At 40.5% G+C, this 19,946-nt stretch overlaps 1 protein-coding gene across 3 annotated transcripts in view; it reads right to left on the bottom strand.

Moving 5' to 3' along the window:
* CFAP54 (cilia and flagella associated protein 54) overlaps positions 1-17,436 on the bottom strand; it is a 370,431-nt gene extending 352,995 nt beyond the window's left edge. For 2 of the 3 annotated variants that reach the window (XM_021922809.2, XM_021922810.2), the window contains exons 1-3: positions 16,473-17,435; positions 5,564-5,669; positions 2,458-2,601 (exon numbers count right to left, since the gene is read on the bottom strand). In XM_021922809.2, coding sequence (XP_021778501.2) covers positions 2,458-2,601; positions 5,564-5,669; positions 16,473-16,789 — 567 coding nt within the window. In that variant the 5' untranslated portion in view covers positions 16,790-17,435. Of the gene's footprint in view, positions 1-2,457; positions 2,602-5,563; positions 5,670-16,472 lie in introns of all 3 variants that reach the window. The other variant, XM_017946132.3, reaches the window with a different exon arrangement.
* Between the last annotated feature and the right edge of the window lie 2,510 nt (positions 17,437-19,946).

The raw sequence follows: 19,946 nt of genomic DNA, 5'->3' as shown, positions 1-19,946 counted from the left end.
TTAGGGAGGCGAATCACCTGAGGTCAGGAGTTCGAGACCAGCCTGGCCAACATGGTGAAATCCTGTCTCTACTAAAAATACAAAAATTAGCTGAGCATGGTGGCACATGCTTGTAATCCTAGCTACTTAGGAGGCTGAGGCAGGAGAATCATTTGGATCTGGGAGGCAGAGGTTGCAGTGAGCCAAGATCGCGCCACTGCATTCCAGCCTGGGTGACAAGAGTGAAACTCCATCTCAAAAAAAAAAAAAAAAGAAAGAAAGAAAAGAAAGAAAAAGAAAAAAGAAATAGAAATAGAAATAACTTAGGAAAGCATTTCTCAGAATGTAAAAATCTAAAATGGAAACAATTATGGATAATTAATTTAATAGTGTAAAAAAAACATGATAGATAGGTTTCTTTAAAACATCCATCTAGTTAAGACTAGCTTTCCTTAGTCAAAAGAAATTCAAAAAGAAAAAAAAAATCCTCTTGCCAAAAATACAGAATTGAATCAATTGTTATAAGCTCACCCAGTGGCATTTTAACTTATTTATTAATTCAGGTGTGATTATAACCATTTACACAATTCATTCAACAAACGTTTCTTGAGCACCTCTATTAGCCACACTCTGCTAGGCAACAGGGACTCCAGGATGAGGAAGAAACGGACGCTGCTCTTAGAGGAGGGAAAACAGTTCCAGGATCATGCCTCCAGGCTCAAGCAGCATTAAAGGGACTGCTGTGGTCACTGAATTGAAAGTATTTTGTAAGGTTGGATGAGACGGTTTAAAATAAAGAAGCGAGGCCGAGGCAGGCAGATCACCTGAGGTCAGGAGTTCAAGACCAGCCTGGCCAACATGAAGAAACCCCATCTCTACTAAGAATACAAAAATTTGCTGGGCATGGTGGTGCACACCTGTAATCCCAGCTACTTGGGAAGTTGAGGCAGGAGAATCACTTGGGCCCAGGAGGTGGAGGTTGCAGTGAGCCAAGATTACAGCACTACACTCCAGCTTGGGCAACAGAGTGAGCCTCTGTCTTTAAAAAAAAAAAAAAAAAAAAAAATAGTGAGGCTATTATAGGGTGACCCAAGCTCAGAAAAATAGAGAGCATTCCATATATTCCAAGGAATTTGGAATTTAGCCAAAAGGCAAAGTCAATGGGTAGTGGAACAAAAAGACAGATTTCTACTTTAGAAATTAATTGGCCAGGCACGGTGGCTCACACCTGTAATCCCAGCACTTTGGGAGGCCAAGGCAGGAGGATCATGAGGTCAGGAGTTCAAGACCAGCCTGACCAACATGGTGAAACCCTGTCTCTACTAAAAATACAAAAATTAGCTGGGCGTGGTGGTGGGCACCTGTAATCCCAGCTACTCAGGAGGCTGAGGCATGAGAATCGCTTGAACCTGGGAGGCAGAGGTTGCAGTGAGCCGAGATCACACCACTGCACTCCAGCCTGGGCAACAGAGCAAGACCCCGTTAAAGAAAGAAAGAAAGAAAGAAAAGAAAGGAGGAAGGAAGGAAGGAAGGAAGGAAGGAAGGAAGGAAGGAAGGAAGGGAGGGAGGGAAGGACGGACATTAATTCCGGCAAAGTGTGAAAAGCAAAAAGCAGAAGGTATGGGGGTCAAGGCTATAAAAAGGGGAGTAGGAGAGACCTTTTCCCTAATAGGGTGCCAACTTACATTAACCAGTATTCTCATTCGTGTACCTACGGTACAGCCAAATTGAACTGTTCAATTGTCCCCTAAACATGCCTTGAGAGTTTCTGCTTATTAACCACATACTGTTTCCAAGGCCTTGAATACTCCGCAAGTTTGAAGTAACACAGATTTAGAGTCAGACTGATCAGGGTTCAAACACCAACCCTGCCCATTGTTTTAAGCAGGCTAATAAACTTCCATTTTCTAATCTGTAAAAGAGTCTCCTCTTAGGACTTTAATGAGGCTGCAAGATGATAATTCATACAATATATTTAGAAGAGTATTTAGCACATGAAAACTGTTCAACCCATGAATCAATGATAGTAATTAACAAAATACTGGTATACTAGAAATAAAGTATAAATTTTTATATCAATAGATTTATGTTTAATCTCAAGAGCCACTTTTTATACTATGTGATAAGCTTTATTTTTCTCTTCTGTAAAATAGGGATAATAGTATGTACTCATAAAATTACTTTATCAAATTTGTTTTCCAAAGCACTTTATAAACTAAAAGCACTCTACAAATATTAGTTATTAAATAACAACTGCTACATGAATGAGTGACTGCAGTGACTTAATCTCCAAACATCCTTACAAAGCTTGGTAAGTTCACTTTCTTATCCAGCACTGAAAGTATTTATTAAGCAACTTATAGCACACAGCTAGATGCTATGCTAAGCCAACAAAAGACATTTAGAAGCTGTCAACTAAAAGATATATTGCATAGCTAATCATAAATTGTAGCTATTTCAGCTGCTCTTTCATCTTACTGTAAGTCCAGCAGTTTTATCTCTAAAGCCTTTTGGGAAAAAGGCAGCCTTGAATTGAGTTACATCCACTTTATTCTCATCAAAATTGGTATTGAACTGCTGAAGATATCTTCCATAGCATTGTAAAAGGGCCAGTTTGTATTCCTGAAATAAAAAGAGGACTTGATTAAAATTCCAAAATATCATTTAGCTTATCATTGTTAGGTAATATTCATATTATTCCTAATAGTATCAATGTTAATTATTACAATTATATCATTACTACTGGCTCCATTTTCCAAAAACATAGTATATGACAGACACTGCACTATACAATATATGTGCATTATTTCATCTAATTCTCCTCACAACGAGCCTATGTGAGATGGGACCATCATGACTACAAGGATGAGAATATTCACTATGGCACTGTGTGTGGTAATACCTACATATACTCAAAATCCAGGTTCCAAAATTCAGCATCATCAGATCATGGTAACCCACATACCCAAAGAGGTGGAGGAGTAGTCTTGCTTCTCTGATACCTCATAGGCTTGAAAAAGAAAAGAAAGGAAGAGTGAGTGAGAGATAGGAAGGAAGGAAGGAAGGAAGGAAGGAAGGAAGGAAGGAAGGAAGGGAGGGAGGAAGGAAGGAAGGAAGGAAAGGGAAGGAAGGGGAAGGGATAGGAAAGGAAAAGAAAAGGGAAGAGAAGGGGAAAGGAAAGGAAGGGGGAAGAAAGGAAGGGAAAGAAAGAGAAAGAAAGGAAGGAAAAGAAAGGAAAGGAAGAAAGAGAGAGGGAGGGAAGGAGGAGGGAAAAAATAAAGAGAGGGAGAGAAAGAAAAAGAGAGAAGAGAGAGAGAAAGAAAAAGAAAGAAGGAAAGAGAGAAAGAAAGAAGAAGAAGAAAAAAGAAAGGAAGGAAGGAAGGAAGGAAGGAAGGAAGGAAGGAAGGAAGGAAGGAAGGAAGGAAGGAAGGAAGGAAGGAAGGAGAAAGAAAAAGAGAAAGGAAGGGAGGCAGACAGAGAGGGAGGAAGGAAAGGGAGAGGGAGGGAGAGGGAGGGAGAGAGGAGGGAAGAGGGGAAGAAAGAAGGAACCAAAGAAGAGAAGCTAAAAGAAACAAATGCAGAGTGAGGTGAGCTACCTGCCTCTCTCTCATCTGTCAACAGACTTTGAAGCTGCATTAGGACAAATAAAAAGCATTTGAGCAGTGGGATTTTTATTCATTCAAAGTCATGCTTGTGTTCCCATAACAGAATCAGATGCCCCATTTCTGTAACCCACAGGGCTCAGTTACCTGGAGGGTTTCAGGGCAGAGGATGTAAGCAGTCCTTTCAAAATGAGTCACTTGCAACCCTTCCTCAGCTCCCTCCCCGGCAACTTCATCCCCAGGAAAAGCAACTGCCCAAAGTGTGAACTGCCTGTCTAGTTACCTAGCCCCTTGGGAGGCATCTTCAGTCAAACACTGTTTTGTTTAAATTTCTATTATAGATTTGTTTTTTGCTCACTAATTAATCCTGAATCTTTTCTGCTCTAACTTGAGTCATATAATAAATTCAAATCTAGGTTTAAAACAAATATTCCACAAGACGATCTTTACTACAACTAAAATAAAAATAGAGCCTAGAAACCAAAGTAACAAGTTCATTTTCAGAATTATAAATACCTTTTTTTTTTTTAAGAGACAGTGTTTTGCCATGTTGCCCAGGTTGGTCTCAAACTCCTGGGCTCAAGCAAGCAATCTACCCTCCTCAGCCTACCAAAGTTCTGGGATTACAGGTGTGAGCCACCATGCCCAGCCTGGCCAACATTTCCTTCAGTGAAAAGTAGACAAAACTTTTTCTTTGTTCTTTTAATTAAATATTAAAATATACTATCTAGGCCTTTCTATCTAAAACATTCTGAATCCTTAGCTACTAGCCATCTTTAACTAGCTTTATCAGCTTCTAACATACACCTCCCTTCCCTCCAGCAATATCCATTCCACCCACACAGATATTTCTCAAACAACCCTACACTGTGCTTTTTAATTGTATTACCAGCTTCTTACACTGAAAAGTATAAGGATGGAGAGGGGGCTGTCTTCTAATTCTTGTCAACACTCTTATTCCACTTACATGAATAAAGCTTACAAGTTGAATCTCACCTGGGTTTCTTTTCTGTAGCTTACCAAGCCCTGTTTTTCAAGTTTCTAAGACCCACGGTTCATTTATGTGGAACTATGGTTATTCTCTAGTTTTGGCAGAAGAAAACAGATCTTAGTTCATCATTATGAAGTTCCACCACTCATATCCTCTATTTGGTAAATTTGTCTCCCAGACCAAGAGGATTAAAGTCCAGAAAATAGAAACAGAGGGGAAAAATGAAGTTGAGAAACTGAAGATTGAGAAAACACTGAACACTGCCCACAGCTGGCCTAAAATCCCATTGTCTGATGTTCACATAACTTAGAATAATTTGGATCTAGGCCAGAGTTTAAGGGAGAAACTCACATGATCATTAATGGAAAACCCAGCCATGCTGTGGTCTCAGCAAACCAAGTCCACAAGTCCACAGCATTCCAAGCTCTAGACATTCAGGTGAAACTAAAAGTAGGACACAAACTCAGTCTGGAATACAATACTGAGCAAGAAACAGGGTATGTATGGAATGACTGTTATAACTACATAGAGCAAAACATTAAGAAAGAGTTTAATAAACAGGGCACTGAAGCAGGCAACAGAGCTGCAAGGCCAAGAGCCCTGAAGGTTGACCACTGGGCAAGGCCAGCCATATGAAAAACAACAGGAAGTGGTGTCTGGGCTCCTTTGTATGAGGTAGGAACACGATGATTCAGCATTTCCTGTTGTGCGCCTACCACACCCTCTGTGAACCCGGCCACGCTCCTGCCCATCCACAGCCAGCTGCCTGGCTGTCCAGGAATGTCTCACCTCTGGGAAATCTCAACTACAAAATTAAAAAGCAAACACTTTTTTAGTTATTGTGCCTTATTAAAATTTTTAGGTACTCATTTATTTTTTTCTAAGAGAAAAATCAAAACATGTAAAATAGGAAGGGTATCAGACTAAATACTGTAATAATAATTAGCCAAATGAATTTCTTTTTGGCTCTCTTTCCTCCAGAGGCACTTACTTTCATTTGACAAAGGCTATCTCCAACCTTCAGAAGCTTTTCGTTGTAATAGTCTCCTGGCAGCCTGGGGGCGTATTTAGTCCAGATATTAAACAAAGAAGTGGCACTGTAAAAATCATAAAATAAAACGACATTGTCAAAGTCTGCAGGAAACCTCAATTAATTCGCAAGCAATCCTTTAAAACTTACCTTGTGCTAAGCCTTTCCAATGTGCCTTATTGTTAATGTCCAATTATTAATAATAAATGTAATTACAGTTAAAATTATTGCTTCCTATGTACCAAGCATTGATTGCAGCTCTTTACATGTGTTTTTTTTTTAGATACTTTACTTCATAGAGCAATTTTAAGTTCACAACAGAATTGAGCAGAAGGTACTGAGATTTCCCATATATATACCCTGTGCCCCCAAACATGCACAGCCCTCCCCCATTATCAACAATTCCACTAGAATGGTACCTTCGTTATGATGAACCTACATTGACACATCATTATCACCCAAAGTCCATAGTTTAGGGTTCACTGTTGGTGTCATCCATTCCATGGGTTTGGACAAATGTATATAAAGTCTATTCACTGTGAAAATATCACAGAGTAGATTCACTATCCTAAAAATCCTCTGTGCTCCACTTATTCATCCCTCCTTTCCCGCTCAATCTCTGTTAACCACTGATATTTTTACTGTCTCCATAGTTTTGCCTTTTCCAAAATGTCATACAGTTGGAATCATACAGTATGAAACCTTTTCAGATTGGCTTCTTTCACTTAGCAATATGCATCTAAGTTTCCTCCATGTCTTCTCATGGCTTGATAGCTCATTTCTTTTTAGCACTGAATAATATTCCATTATCTGGATGCATTACAGTTTATCCACTCACATGCTGAATGACATCTTGGTTGCTTACAAGTTTTGGCAATTTTTGGCAATTATGAATAAGGCTGCCAGAAATACTGATGTGCAGGGGTTTTTGTGTTTTGTTTTGTTTTGTTTTTTGAGATGGAGTCTTGCTCCTGTTGCCCAGGCTGGAATGCAGTGGCACGATCTTGGCTCACTGCAACCTCCACCTCCAGAGTTCAAGCAATTCTCCTTCCTCTGCCTCCCGAGTAGCTGGGATTACAGGCGTGCACCACCATACCTGGCTGATTTTTGTATTTTTAGTAGAGACAGGGTTTTGCCATGTTGGCCAGGCTGGTTTCAAATTCCTGACCTCAGGTAATCCACCCGCCTAGGCCTCCCGAAGTGCTAGCACTACAGGCGTGAGTCACCGCACCAGGCCCAATGTTCAGGTTTTTATATGGACATAAGTTTTCAATTCCTTTGGATAAATACCAAGGAGTACAAGGGGAGAATGTTATGGTAAGAATATGTTTAATTTTGTAAGAAACCACCTGTCTTCCAAAGTGGCTGTACTATTTTGCATTCCCACCAGCAATGAATGAGAGACTTCCCTGCTCTACATCCTTCCCAGCATTTGGTGTTGTCAGTTTTCTAGATTTTAGCCTTCCTAATAGGCGTGTAGGGTATCTCATTGTTGCTTTAACTTGCATTCACCTGATTACATATGATATGGAACATATTTTCATATATTTATTTGCCATCTGTGTATCTTCTTTGGTGAGGTGTCTGTTAAAGTCTTTGGCCCATTTTTAAAATCAGGTTGTTGGCTGGACACGGTGGCTCACACCTGTAATCCCAGCACTTTGGGAGGCCGAGACAGGTGGATCAGTTGAGGTCAGGAGTTTGAGATCGGCCTGTCCAGCATGGTGAACATGCTGAAACCTCGTCTCTACTAAAAATACAAAAATTAGCCAGGCATGGTGGCACACACCTGTAGTCCCAGCTACTCAGGAAGAGAATCATCTGAACTCATGAGGCGGAGGCTGCGATGAGCCGAGATCAGGCCACTGCACTCCAGCCTGGGCAAAAGGGCAAGACTTCATCTCAAAAAAATCAGTAAATAAATAAATAAATAAAAATTTTTTAAAAAGTAAAATCAGGTTGTTGTTATTGCTGAGTTTTCAGAGTTCTTTGTACACTTTGGATAACAGTCCTTTATCAAATAAGTCTTTTGCAAATATTTTCTCCCAATTTGTGGCTTATCCTTTCATTCCCTTGACAGTATCTTTCATAGAGCAGTAATTTTTAACTTTAATGAAGTCCAGCTTATCAATTCTTTCTTTCATGGATCATGCCTTGGTACTGTATATTCAAAGTCATCACCAAACCCAAGGTCACCTAGATTCTCTCTTGTTATCTACTAGGAGTTTCTTTATTTTTTATTTTTTGTTTTGAGACAGAGTCTTGCTCTGTCACCAGGCTGGAGTGCAGTGGCCCCATCTCAGCTCACTGCAGCCTCTGCCTCCTGGATTCAAGTGATTCTCCTGCTTCAGCCTCCCAAGTAGCTGGGACTATAGGCACGCACCACCACGCCCAGCTAATTTTTGTATTTTTAGTAGAGATGGGTTTTCACCATGTTGACCAGGATGGTCTCGATCTCTTGACCTTGTGATCCGCCTGCCTCAGCCTCCCCAAGTGCTGGGATTACAGGCATGAGCCATGGTGCCTGGCCAGGAGTTTCATAATACTGCATTTTATATTTAGGTAGGTGATCCATTTTGAGTTAATTTTTGTGAAGGGTGTATAGTCTGCATCTAGATTCATTTTTTGGCATGTGGATATCCAGTTGCTCCAGGACCATTTACTGAAGACGCTGTTCTCCATTGAATTGACTTTGCTCACTTGCCAAAGATTAGTTTGTTGCCAGAAAAGGGGTTTTGATCCAGACCCCAAGAGAGGACTCTTGGATCTCGCACAGGAAGGAATTCAAGACAAGTCACAGAGTGCAGTGGGAAGAGATCATTTATTGAAAGCTACTTAGTTACAGAGTCGGGCAACCTCAGAAAGCAGGAAGATGAACACACTCTCTTTGTTTTAAACTCTTCTTATATAGGGGTCTTATCTATGTAAAAAGCCAGGCTAAGTTAGGTCTACATGCAGGTAGGCCAACAGTGTGACAAAATTTATTACTCTGTGGATTTAAAGGAAACTATCCTCAATGTTTTCATGTGCAGTACATCAAGGCATAGCTATAATTACCTTGAAAGCGTATATTGTTATGGGTATTGGGACATCTGGACCTTCTGCTATTGTAGGTGTTTGTCTTTGCAGGCATCTTTAGGCTGTTTCTTCAACTATAAAAAATTTATGACCATGGGTCACGCCTGGCAAGGAACGTGCCCTGCTAATTTTAAGATGGAGTTGATTTTAAAATGCCATTACTCTGGTTCTCCTATGCTCCTGTTTCCCTAACAAGTTGACTATATTTATGTGAGTCTACTTCTGAGCTGCGTATATTGTTCCACGGATTTGTCTATTCTTTCACCAGTGTCACACTATCTTGAATACTGTAGCTTTACAGCAAGTCTTGAAATTGAGTCGTGTCAGTCCTCCAACTTTCTTCTTCTCCTTCAATGCTGTGTTGGCTATTTGGGTCTTTTGCCTATATGTGTACCTTTTTTCACTTCATTTTCACAACAACCCCATGAAAGGTAATATCAATATCCCAAAGATACAGCTGAGGCTCAGTGCATCTGTGATCTTAACAACTATATGAATGAGCTTTCCAGTCCTCTGGAAAGTAAACTCCCTGAGGTCAAGGACTTCAACAATATTATTCATTGCCCAGGCCCAACAGTAGTGAATACCTACTACATGTGGGTACTCAATAAATATCTGCTGAAAGACGGATGAATGAATGAATGAATGAATGAATGATAGGGAAGAAAACATTCTTTGTTCTTGTTTTATTTTTTCCTGTGAAGGGCTCAGGGTTCAAACAGCCAGTCAATCCACTTAGAGCTATACTTCCCTCCACCAAGTAAAACAAAAACAAAACAAACAGTATTTTCAAAATGCTTTCTAACCAGAGTTTCAAACGGTAGCAGATCATTGCCTATGTTATTCATTCATTTAGTTAACATTTACTTCTTTCCTCTCTCCCAGAAATTATATATGCCTCTAGCAAAAACCCAAATATCCCCTAACAGGTGTCCAATCCTATCTCATAAATTTCTAGATAAGACTGAATGTTTGTGACCCCTCCCCCACTGCCCCCCAATTCATATGTTGAAATCCTAACCCCCGGTGTGGTTGTATTTGGAAACAGGGCCTCTAAGGAAGCAATTAAGGTTAAATGAAATCATAAAGTTAGTACCCTGGCCTGATGGAATTAATGTCCCTACAAGAAGAGACTCCAGAGAGCTTGCTCTTTTATGAGATGGTCATAAATTGTTTACAGTCTCCATGCTTGAGGACAAAGCAGCCTTCTACAAACCAGGAGAGGAGTCCTCTTGAGAAACCAATCCTGCTGGATCTTGATCTGGGACTTCCAGCCTTCAGACTGTGAAAAATAAATAAATGTCTGTTGTTTAAGCCACCTAGTCTATAGTATTTTGTTATGGCAACCTGAGCTGGCTAATACAGGACCTAAACTTAAGAACTGATGATGGCTCTAATACTTATGATGTATGTGTTGGAGTAATGATGAAACATCTAAACAGAAACCTGTCAATTAATTCATTTGGGTAATTAAATAATATTGATTGAGTCATTGATTGAGTGAAGGACGCAATGCATTTCTCCTTCATGAACTGATTAATCATATATTTAGGTAGAAAAATATATGCATGTACCAAGTAATAAATAACAATGCCAAATAAATATGGCAAATATAAACCACAGACATTTAAAAGGGGAGAGGTGTTTTGTTTGCTTTATTACTTCTTTCACTTTCATTTGATGCTTCATGAAATGCCACGGTATTTGAATAAATATAATGAATCCAAGAAATTCACCAAGTCTTACTAGAATTCTTAAATTATGTAGATGAAATAATTAATTCTTCTAAATCTTACAGATGAGATGATGATGACTAGGCTTGTTACTCATAAAAGAAAAATATCAGCTTTGTTAAATCAATCAAGATTATATAATAAGAAAGAAAAAATGTCTTTTTTGTTGAACTCTAAGTTCAGGTTAAGACTGCTCATTGGGAATAGCTTACATAATGCTTAAACCAAAAATATATAATATATACTATAGAATGTACATCATTTGAGAAGAAAATGTCAATGTACTTGGGATTGCTGACTGTTGCTAGATATGTAAAATGTTCTAAAATAGAAAATCATCCAGGTGCGATGGCTCACGCCTGTAATCCCAGCACTTTGGGAGGCCAAGGTGGGCAGATCGCTTGAGGTCAGAAGTTCAAGACCAGCCTGGGAAACATCACAAAACCCCGTCTCTACTAAAAAAAAACAAAAATTAGCCGGGTGTGGTGACACGCACCTATAGTCCAGATACCAAGGAGGCTGAGGCACGTGAATCGTCTGATTGACTGAACCCAGGAGGTGGACGTAGCAGTGAGCCAAGATCCAGCTACTGCACTCCAGCCTGGGCGACAGAGCAAGACACTGTCTCAAAAAAAAAAAAAAAAAAAGAAAGAAAGAAAGAAAGAAAGAAAAGAAAATCATAACTGTATAAGCAGAATACCTCAATACCTCAATCTTATGTGCTTATAGCAAAAGCACATTTTTAAAAAATGTATCATGCTCTTATTTAAAGACATTTCTGGTATGACAATAATTTATATTTTAAATACTATGAATTTTATGCTTATGGAAGTTACCATAGTTATAAGGAGAAACACATTTTGATATAAAAAATAACCATCTGTCGGCCGGGCGCAGTGGCTCACACCTGTAATCCCAACACTTTGGGAGGTCAAAGCGGGCGGATCACGAGGTCAAGAGATTGAAACCATCCTGGCCAACATAGTGAAACCCCGTCTTTACTAAAAATACAAAAATTAGCTGGGTGTGGTAGCTCGCATCTGTAGTCCCAGCTACTCAAGAGGCTGAGGCAGGAGAATCACTTGAATCCGGGAGGCAGAAGTTGCAGTGAGCCAATATCACATCACTGCACTCCAGCCTGGCGACAGAGCGAGACTGTCTCAAAAAATAATAATAATAATAATAATAATAACCATCTGTCAAATATATTATAAAAGCAACTCCTACCTCCTGTACTCCTAACTGGTCTCTACACTGCTATTCTTGTTCCCTTTGGATATAATTATCAGAATAATATCTTAAAACAAAAATTAGGCTGTGCAGGGTGGCTCACACCTGTAATCCCAGCACTTTGGGAGGCTGAGGCGGGTGGATCACTTGAGGTCAGGAGTTTGAGACCAGCCTGGCCAACACGGTGAAACCCTGTCTCTACTAAAAACACAAAAATTAGCCGGGTGTGGTGGCATGAGCCTGTAATCCCAGTTACTCAGGGGGCTGAGGCAGGAGAATCGCTTGAACCCAGGAGAAAGAGGTTGTAGTGAGCTGAGATTGCGCCACTGCATTCCAGCCTTGACGACAGAGTGAGGCTGTCTCAAAAAAAAAAAAAAAAAAATTACATAATCCTTCTGCAAAACTATCCAATGGAATAAATGCAAACTCTTTAAAATGGCCTCTAAAACCTTCCAAAGCCCTATTATTCCTCTAAATCTCACCTCATACTGTTGTACCTCTTTCACTGTGCTTCTGCTAAATGGGATTCTGTCCATTCCTCCGAAGTAGGAATGGATCTGTTCTGCCAAGGATCTTCCTGCATTCTTGTCCCCCTGTTCATCTTCTCCATTTGGCTAGTCAAATCCCTGGTGTCCTTCTAATCTCAGCTTAATGGCACCTCACTTATCACTCATTCAAAAGCAAGTCCCCACTACATTCTCTTTAAGCCTCTGCTTTAAGTGTCATCTACTCTGACCACCTTAACGAAAATTGCAACTTCCTGTCTTCCACTCCATAACCTCTTCTCTTTTTTTTTTTCTTTTTAATTTCTAATAGGAATAGACTATCTTCTTTTTCTCTCTAGCATGTATCATTTCTTTGGTTTTTTTGTTTGTTTGTTTGTTTGTTTGTTTGAGACGGAGTCTCACTCTGTTGGGCTGGAGTGCAGTGGTATAATCTTGGCTCAATGCAACCTCCGCTTCCCAGGTTCAAGTGATTCTCCTGCCTTGGCCTCCCGAGTAGCTGGGATTACAGGCACCCGCCACCATGCCCGGCTAATTTTTTGTATTTTTCGTAGAGACAGGGTTTCACTATGTTGGCCAGGTTGGTCTCGAACACCTGACCTCGTGATCCACCTGCCTAAGCCTCTCAAAGTGCTAGGATTACAGGCATGAGCCACTGCGCCCAGCAGCATTTATCATTCCTAAATTACCATAAAATACACATAATTGATGTTTATTGTCTAGTTCCCTCTCTAGACTATAAACTCTGAGAAGGCAGAGATTTTTGTCTGGTTCACTGCTATAGCCACAGTGCCTAGTAGGATGCCTGACACATATAAGTGCTCAGCAGTTACTTTCATGGCATTTGTTGTTTGCATATTTACTAATGACTTACTGAATGTCTATCTCCCTCTCTAGACTGTAAGCTCCACGAATACTGACTCCCATATCTATTTTGTTCACCACTGTGTAACCAGTGTCTAGTACATTGCCTCATACATAGCAGGCACTCAATAAAAATTATTGTATAAATAAAGGCCAAAATTGTGTGAGAGGTTGGACTGTTAAGGCATGTGTCAATCCAACGCTTGTGATTCTTACAGTCTTGTTAAAGATGGCACAGATACCGTACATAGACTGGCCCATGTCTACTTTCCTATATGTAATATTCACAATTACTGAGAATATAAAGATAATAACTTTTTTTTTTTTTTGAGACAGAGTCTCATTCTGTCACCCAGGCTGGAGTGCAGTGGCATGATCTCAGCATACCAGCAACTTCCACCTCCCCGGTTCAAGCGATTCTCATGCCTCAGCCTCCTGAATAGCTGGGATTACAGGCGCACACCACCACGCCCAGCTAATTTTTGTATTTTTTAGTAGAGACAGAATTTCGTCATGTTGGCCAGGCTGATCTCAAACTCCTGACCGCAGGTGACCTGCCCGCCTCGGCCTCCCAGAATGCTGGGATTACAGGTGTAAGCCACCACATCAGGCCAAGGATAATAACTCTTGAATTCTTTCAATACTAAATATTTATTGAATGTTTACTATGTCCCAATCCCCAGGTTAAGTGCCGGAAATACAGCAATGAAAGAGAGACACATTATCCAAAGTCACCAGGGAGCTTACATCCTAATGAGACAGACAATGCACAAGAAAACAAATCATTTAAAAAATATAAACCTATGAGTGAATCTGCATTAGATAGGAAAGGCCACTCTAAGAAGGTAACAACTGAGCTGAGGCCTGAAAAAAAGAGAAGGAGCCAGATTTTTGAAAAGCTTAGGGAAGAACATTCAGACAACAAAGATAGCAAATATAAAGGCTCTGGGGTGAGAAACAGTAGGACCTGTTTCTCTGGAAAATCTTGAGAGAGAGGAGAGGAGAGGGGAGGGGAGGGGAGAGGAGAGGAGAGGGGAGGGGAGGGGAGAGGAGGGGAGGAGAGAAAAGAGAGCTGAGAAAGGCAGGCAGGGTCAACACCTCAGCCCCTGGAGAGTATCAGAATTCTTAAGTTTATTCCAAAAGCAATGGGAAGCAATAGAAAGACTTTAGATAAGATTTACAAAGATCATCCTGACTGCTAGGTGAAGGATAGATTTGAGACAGAGTGGCTGTAGGGAAAATGTGAAATGGTGGTGGTTTGGACTGGAATGCTGGTAGTGGAGATGCGTAGATGAAATTCAAAGATGGAAACTATTTAAATATAAATGTATAAACTGGGCACAGTGGCTCACGCCTGTAACCCCAGCAATTGGGGAGGCCAAGGCAGGTGGATCTCCTGAGGTCAGGAGTTCCAGACTCGCCTGGCCAACATGGCGAAACCCCGTCTCTACTAAAAATACAGAAATTAGCTGGGCGTGGTGGCAGGCGCCTGTAGTCCCAGCTACTCAGAGGCTGAGGCACAAGAATCCCTGAAACCCGGGAGGCAGAGGTTGCAGTAAGCTGAGATCACGGCACTGCACTCCAGCCTGCGGTACAGAGTGAAACTCCCTCTCAATAAATAAATAAATAAATAAATAAAGCATATAGGGTAGGTATATAATGGACTTTCCTTGGTCAATTCTTGGTTCTCATCTTACTTGGCCAGTCAGCAGAATTTGCCACAGCTGATCATCCCTTTCTTCCTGAAATACTTTCTCTACCTGCTTCTAGTACACCAGGCACTTAATGGTTTTCCACTGGCCACTCCTCCTTAGTCTCTGCTGGTTTCTTCTTATTGCCTCTCCCTGTCCATGCTAGAGCATCCCAGGGCTCAATCCTTGGACTCTTCCCTTCTCCATTTACACACACACTCTCTTAGCTATTCATTAGGTGTCATGATTTAAATATCATATGAATCCCAAATGTATATCTCATCTGACTTCCAGATTCAAATGTCCAACTACCTACATAGCAGCTCCACCTGGATGCTGACTCACATCTCAAGTTTTATAAAATTATAAACTCTTGATCTCCCTCCCTCTTGCTCTTTCCACAATCACAATTCCACCCCAGGTCTTTCCCATCTGCCATTCTCCCTGTGTGACCTACTCTGTGCACAAAAATTCTCATCAATTGTTCCCATATATCTTTCTCATCTTTCTCAAAAGTGACTTTTCCTGACCTTCCCTAACCATGCTTCCCACCACCCCATTTAAAATTGCAACACTCAGGCCAGGTGCAGTGGCTCATGCCTGTAATCCAATACTTTGAGAGGTCAAGCTGGGAGGATCCCTTGAGCCTCCGAGTTCAAGGTTTCAGTGAGCCAGGATTGAGCCACTGCACACCAGCCTGTGCAAGAGTGACACCCCATCTCAAAAAAAAGATAAAATTGCAACATTCATCTCATATCCTCCATCACGACTCCCTGTTCTATTTTTCTCCCTAGCAGTCATCTCTTTGTAAAATTATTTACTTACATATTTGTTTAGTGGTTGTTTATATTCACAAAAATATATGCTCCATAAGGACATGGATTTTTATGTTTTGTTAACTTGATGTTTTCCTAGTTCCTTGAACAGTACTTGATATACAGTATGTGCTCAATAAACAGTTGTTAAATGCATAACAAAAATATTTTATTTTATTTATTTATTTTTTGAGAGTCTTGCTCTGTCGCCCAGGTTGGGGTGTAGTGGTGTCATCCCAGCTCACTGCAGCTTCTGCCTCCCAGGTTCAAGCAATTATCCTGCCTCATCCTCCTGAGTAGCTGGGAGTACAGGCATGTGCCACCACACCCAGCTAATTTTTGTATTTTGTATTCAAGTATAAATTTTTGGCTCACTCAAGGGTTTCAAAACTTTTCATGTTATAAGTACATAAAATTTGTATATAGAGAAAAAGGAATAACTTTGAGGTAGATTAGGTTCATGAAGCTAGCTCTTGATACAATGAAGTATGTTATCCTGTGAACATGTGCACTTTAATTCCTTCTTAGATTGTTATTAGGATTACAGTGACTTTTTCTTAATTTTGCGATTCATTCTGCGCAACTGTTTACCTTTTGGGAGTTCTATCACCATGTTATTACTGCAAACTGCGAACTCTTTTTAAGGTTCTTTCCTGCTTATGTTACCATCTTTCTTTTCTGGTCAAATAACAAATAGTGAGTTATGAAACATTCCTGTGTAGATTTTTATTTTGACCTGAGCAGGAAGCCAAGATATAACATCTCTCAGGAATTAAGGATTGTTAAGAGCGACGAGTCTCCACTTCTTAAACTCTGTTTATCTCTCCTGGGCCCTTCAGGCAGCCCCTGCGTCCGCGACGCTGAACCAGCTCCGGGGCCACTACCTGCATCCTCAAACCCTCTCCAGGGGTCCCTCCTTTGGCCGGCGCCCTCCCCAGTGCCCCGCCAGCGCTTACCAACGCCGGCGGAATTCGTGCTTCTCTTCCTCCGTGGTGGCTAAAGCCTTCTTTTTCCTCATAAAGCCTAACAACTCCCGGATCTCCTTCTCACAAGAGGCCAGGAGCGGGTTTTTCGCGTCCAGCGGCCCATAAAACACGGCTAGGGGCAATGAGTCCTCGGGGCAGGTCCACTGAAGCAGCGAGCTCCGGGAGCTCCCCTTCGACTCTGGGGGCGACCTCGAAGTCGCGGTCGCTGTCGGTGGCAGTTCTGCCAGCGACCCCGAGGCGGTAGAGTCGTCTGACGGAGAGCTCGAGGGGGCGCCCTGCGCCGCCATATTGACGCCCCCCGGCCCGTCTGGAGTGTGTGTAGACGCGGTTGCCTGGCGACGGTCTCGTGGCAACCGAGCATCCCGCGCGCTTTCCGAGAAACACAGCGGCCCCTGGAGGGCAGAGCGAGAAAGAACCAGGTCCAGAAAAGAATGATGCTCCTGAGGGTGTTGCCTGGCTGCGCGCTGGCACCGCTGTATGAAGTGCGAACAGAGAATGTTCTGAGCAGAGCGCTGGCAAATATTAGAGCCAAAAATTTAAGGTCACAAATCCAGACTATATTCTTTATCCATGTTAAAACGATGATTATGATGACCATGACCATTCACGTGTGTCAGGCAGTAAGCATTTGAAACATGTACTTTCATTTATCTCATTTAATCATCATAACTACTTTACAACTTAGGATACTATTAGTATATCCATCTCACAGTTTAGGAAACTAAGGCTCAAGGAGGTTAAGTCATTTGACAAAGGTCAGCGTACAATCGTAGTGTCAGGGACCAGGTCCTCAGCTTGTGACTCCAAAACCTGTGCTCAAAATGAATAGGCTGTATTGATCACTCACCAAAGCAAAGCTTGTTAATCAAATCGAAATTAGAGAAATATCTGACAAGCAGTTTAAGAATCAAATACAGTCGGCCTTCCAAATCTCAGCTTCTTCATCTGTGGATTCAAACAACTGCAGACTGTAAATATTCAGAACAAAATTAGAAATAACAATACAACAGAAAAAATAACACAAAAATACAACAACTATTTACATAGCATTTATACTGTGTTAGGTATTACTAGTTATCTAGAGATGATTTAAAACATCCTGAAGAATGTGCATAAGTTGTACGCAAATACTACAGCATTTCATATCAGAGGCTTGAGCATCCACAGATTTTGGTATCTGCAGGTGTCATGGAACTAGTCCCCCACAGATAGCTGGGGAGTACTGTATATGCAACTGATCTATTCTCTTTACTCTATTTGTACCTTGAGGTCTGTAACTGTGGACATGATGTCTGTGCCTCTAATAATTATGATTACATCTATTTATGCACATTCCAGCCTTACTTTAATGATCTTGTATTCTAAATTAATGTACATTTTGCTCAACCTTAACCATAGGACATTAATACATACTAGTGGCCTGAAGTGTTAACTCTCAAAATACTTTGCATTTTAAACAGGGATTTTAGGAGACTTTGCTTCTGATGGGGAAACTACAGACCTCCAGGAAAATACTTGGGGAGTTTATTCTTTCCCTATTTATTATAGGCAAAAGTCAGAATTGAATTTATTGAAGTATGAGTATTGAGAAAATGGAGAACCTTCTTTTCTTATAAATTATGCAACACAATAAATTATCTAAGAGAAGAACCAGAAATATTTGGTGGCTTAGAAAAATCGGTCTTTAACGCTGAAAATTGTTACCAGTTCTATCACATTTAAATAAAGACAGTGACCCTAACACCCTGTGAACCCAATTTTCCATTTCAGACTAAGAAGCTTATTGGACCACAGCCTGATATCTTTCAAGTCTGACCTAATTTCATGCAGGCTCTGTGGGCCTGTGCTAATTTGTGAGGCTGGCCTAATATGTCACGTCTACTGTACCCTAATACTCTTTGAAGGAAGATAATTTTGCTCATCAGCGCAGTTAATTATAGCCAGAGAAACTTCCTGGCAAGCAGTGAGATGCAATGACACCTCACTGTAGGAGTCCAATTCTCTAATCAGGATGTAGATATCACCCTTTGATCAACAAAGATTTTATCTTGTTCTCTAAGTGAGCAATACAAATTATAAGACTTTAAAGAATGTAGTCCTAGAGAAATAATTCATCACTGGGCATTCGCAAAAATATTAATAGCCTTTTTAAAAAGTCAGCTTGGTAAATTCTCTTTTTTCTCATCTTTTTCTTGTTCTAACATGGCAGACTTGTCCATTTCAGATCAAAAACTGGTGTAATTTGCCACTGAGTGCTATCTATTACATTGATGAAAGTGAAACAGCAGGATAAAATTAAAGTGGTCACAGAAGAGGAAAGAAAAAAATGGAAGACAAAGTGGTGTTTTTCCTTCTAATCTGGCTACTCTCACAAACAAACTTTCTCATAGGGCAGACACTTATATTTCTAAGTCACTGGTAAAAGAAAATGTGTCTAAGCAAATTCAAATACCTGAATTATGAAACATTGCATCTTAGTCACTTTCCTCCTTGCACACACTAAAGCTAACAATGCTTAACTTGCAGTAGTTTTTGGAAGCTTGACTGAATATTTAAATGGGTGTTATAATCTGAATCATCATTATGATAAGATGGAAGTTTACACTTTATTTAGTTTAAATTGAATTGGCTGGGTGTGGTGGCTCACACCTGTAATGCCAGCACTTCAGGAGGCTCAGATGGGCAAATCACTTGAGATCAGGAGTTCAAGATCAGCCTAGCCAACATGTTGAAACCCCGTCTCTACTGAAAATACAAAAATGAGCTGGGCGTGGTGTCAGACATCTGTAATCCCAGCTACTCAGGAGGCTGAGGCAGGCGAATCACCTGAACCCGGGAGGCGGAGGTTACAGTGAGCCGAGATCATGCCACTTCACTCCAGCCTGGGTGACAGAACTAGACCCCATCTCAAAAAAAATAAGTAAATAGTAAAAATAAAATAAATAAATTGAATTCAAGGCATTTTTAACATTTTAGAGGTGTTATCTTCCTTGTAATTAGATGCAGCCATTATAATATCTTTTTCCTTGTCACTTTGCTTTATTCTTTTCACTGTAATAAAAGAATGGAGCTCTGCAACTACTGTGTCTGGCAAGGCTAAGTACTGTAAATAGCTTCCTTATAAATAATGTAAATTGCTATTTCTTATAATTAACATCTTCGCAGGCTGCAGGGATGCTTTTTGCCCATTCGAAAGTCTTTTTTATCTAAAGCTGCTGACTGTTAAAGAATATGTAAGGTTAGTGCTCTTTCAATTCTTAATTTAGTTGTTAATCATTTGTACTATCCCAGATAGATACAATATATATGGTCTACCTAATATGTAGACTTTTTTTTAACTTCTTCATCCATTTATTCAGATAAATGCAACCATTTTGTTAGTGTCCATACAATGCATAGATGAACCCATACATTCCCTACGGGAAGCAGATAATACAAACTCAA

This window comes from Papio anubis, chromosome 9, assembly GCF_008728515.1.
Source record: "Papio anubis isolate 15944 chromosome 9, Panubis1.0, whole genome shotgun sequence".
NCBI classification, from domain to species: domain Eukaryota; kingdom Metazoa; phylum Chordata; class Mammalia; order Primates; family Cercopithecidae; genus Papio; species Papio anubis.
This window is presented reverse-complemented; position numbering and strand designations above follow the sequence as displayed.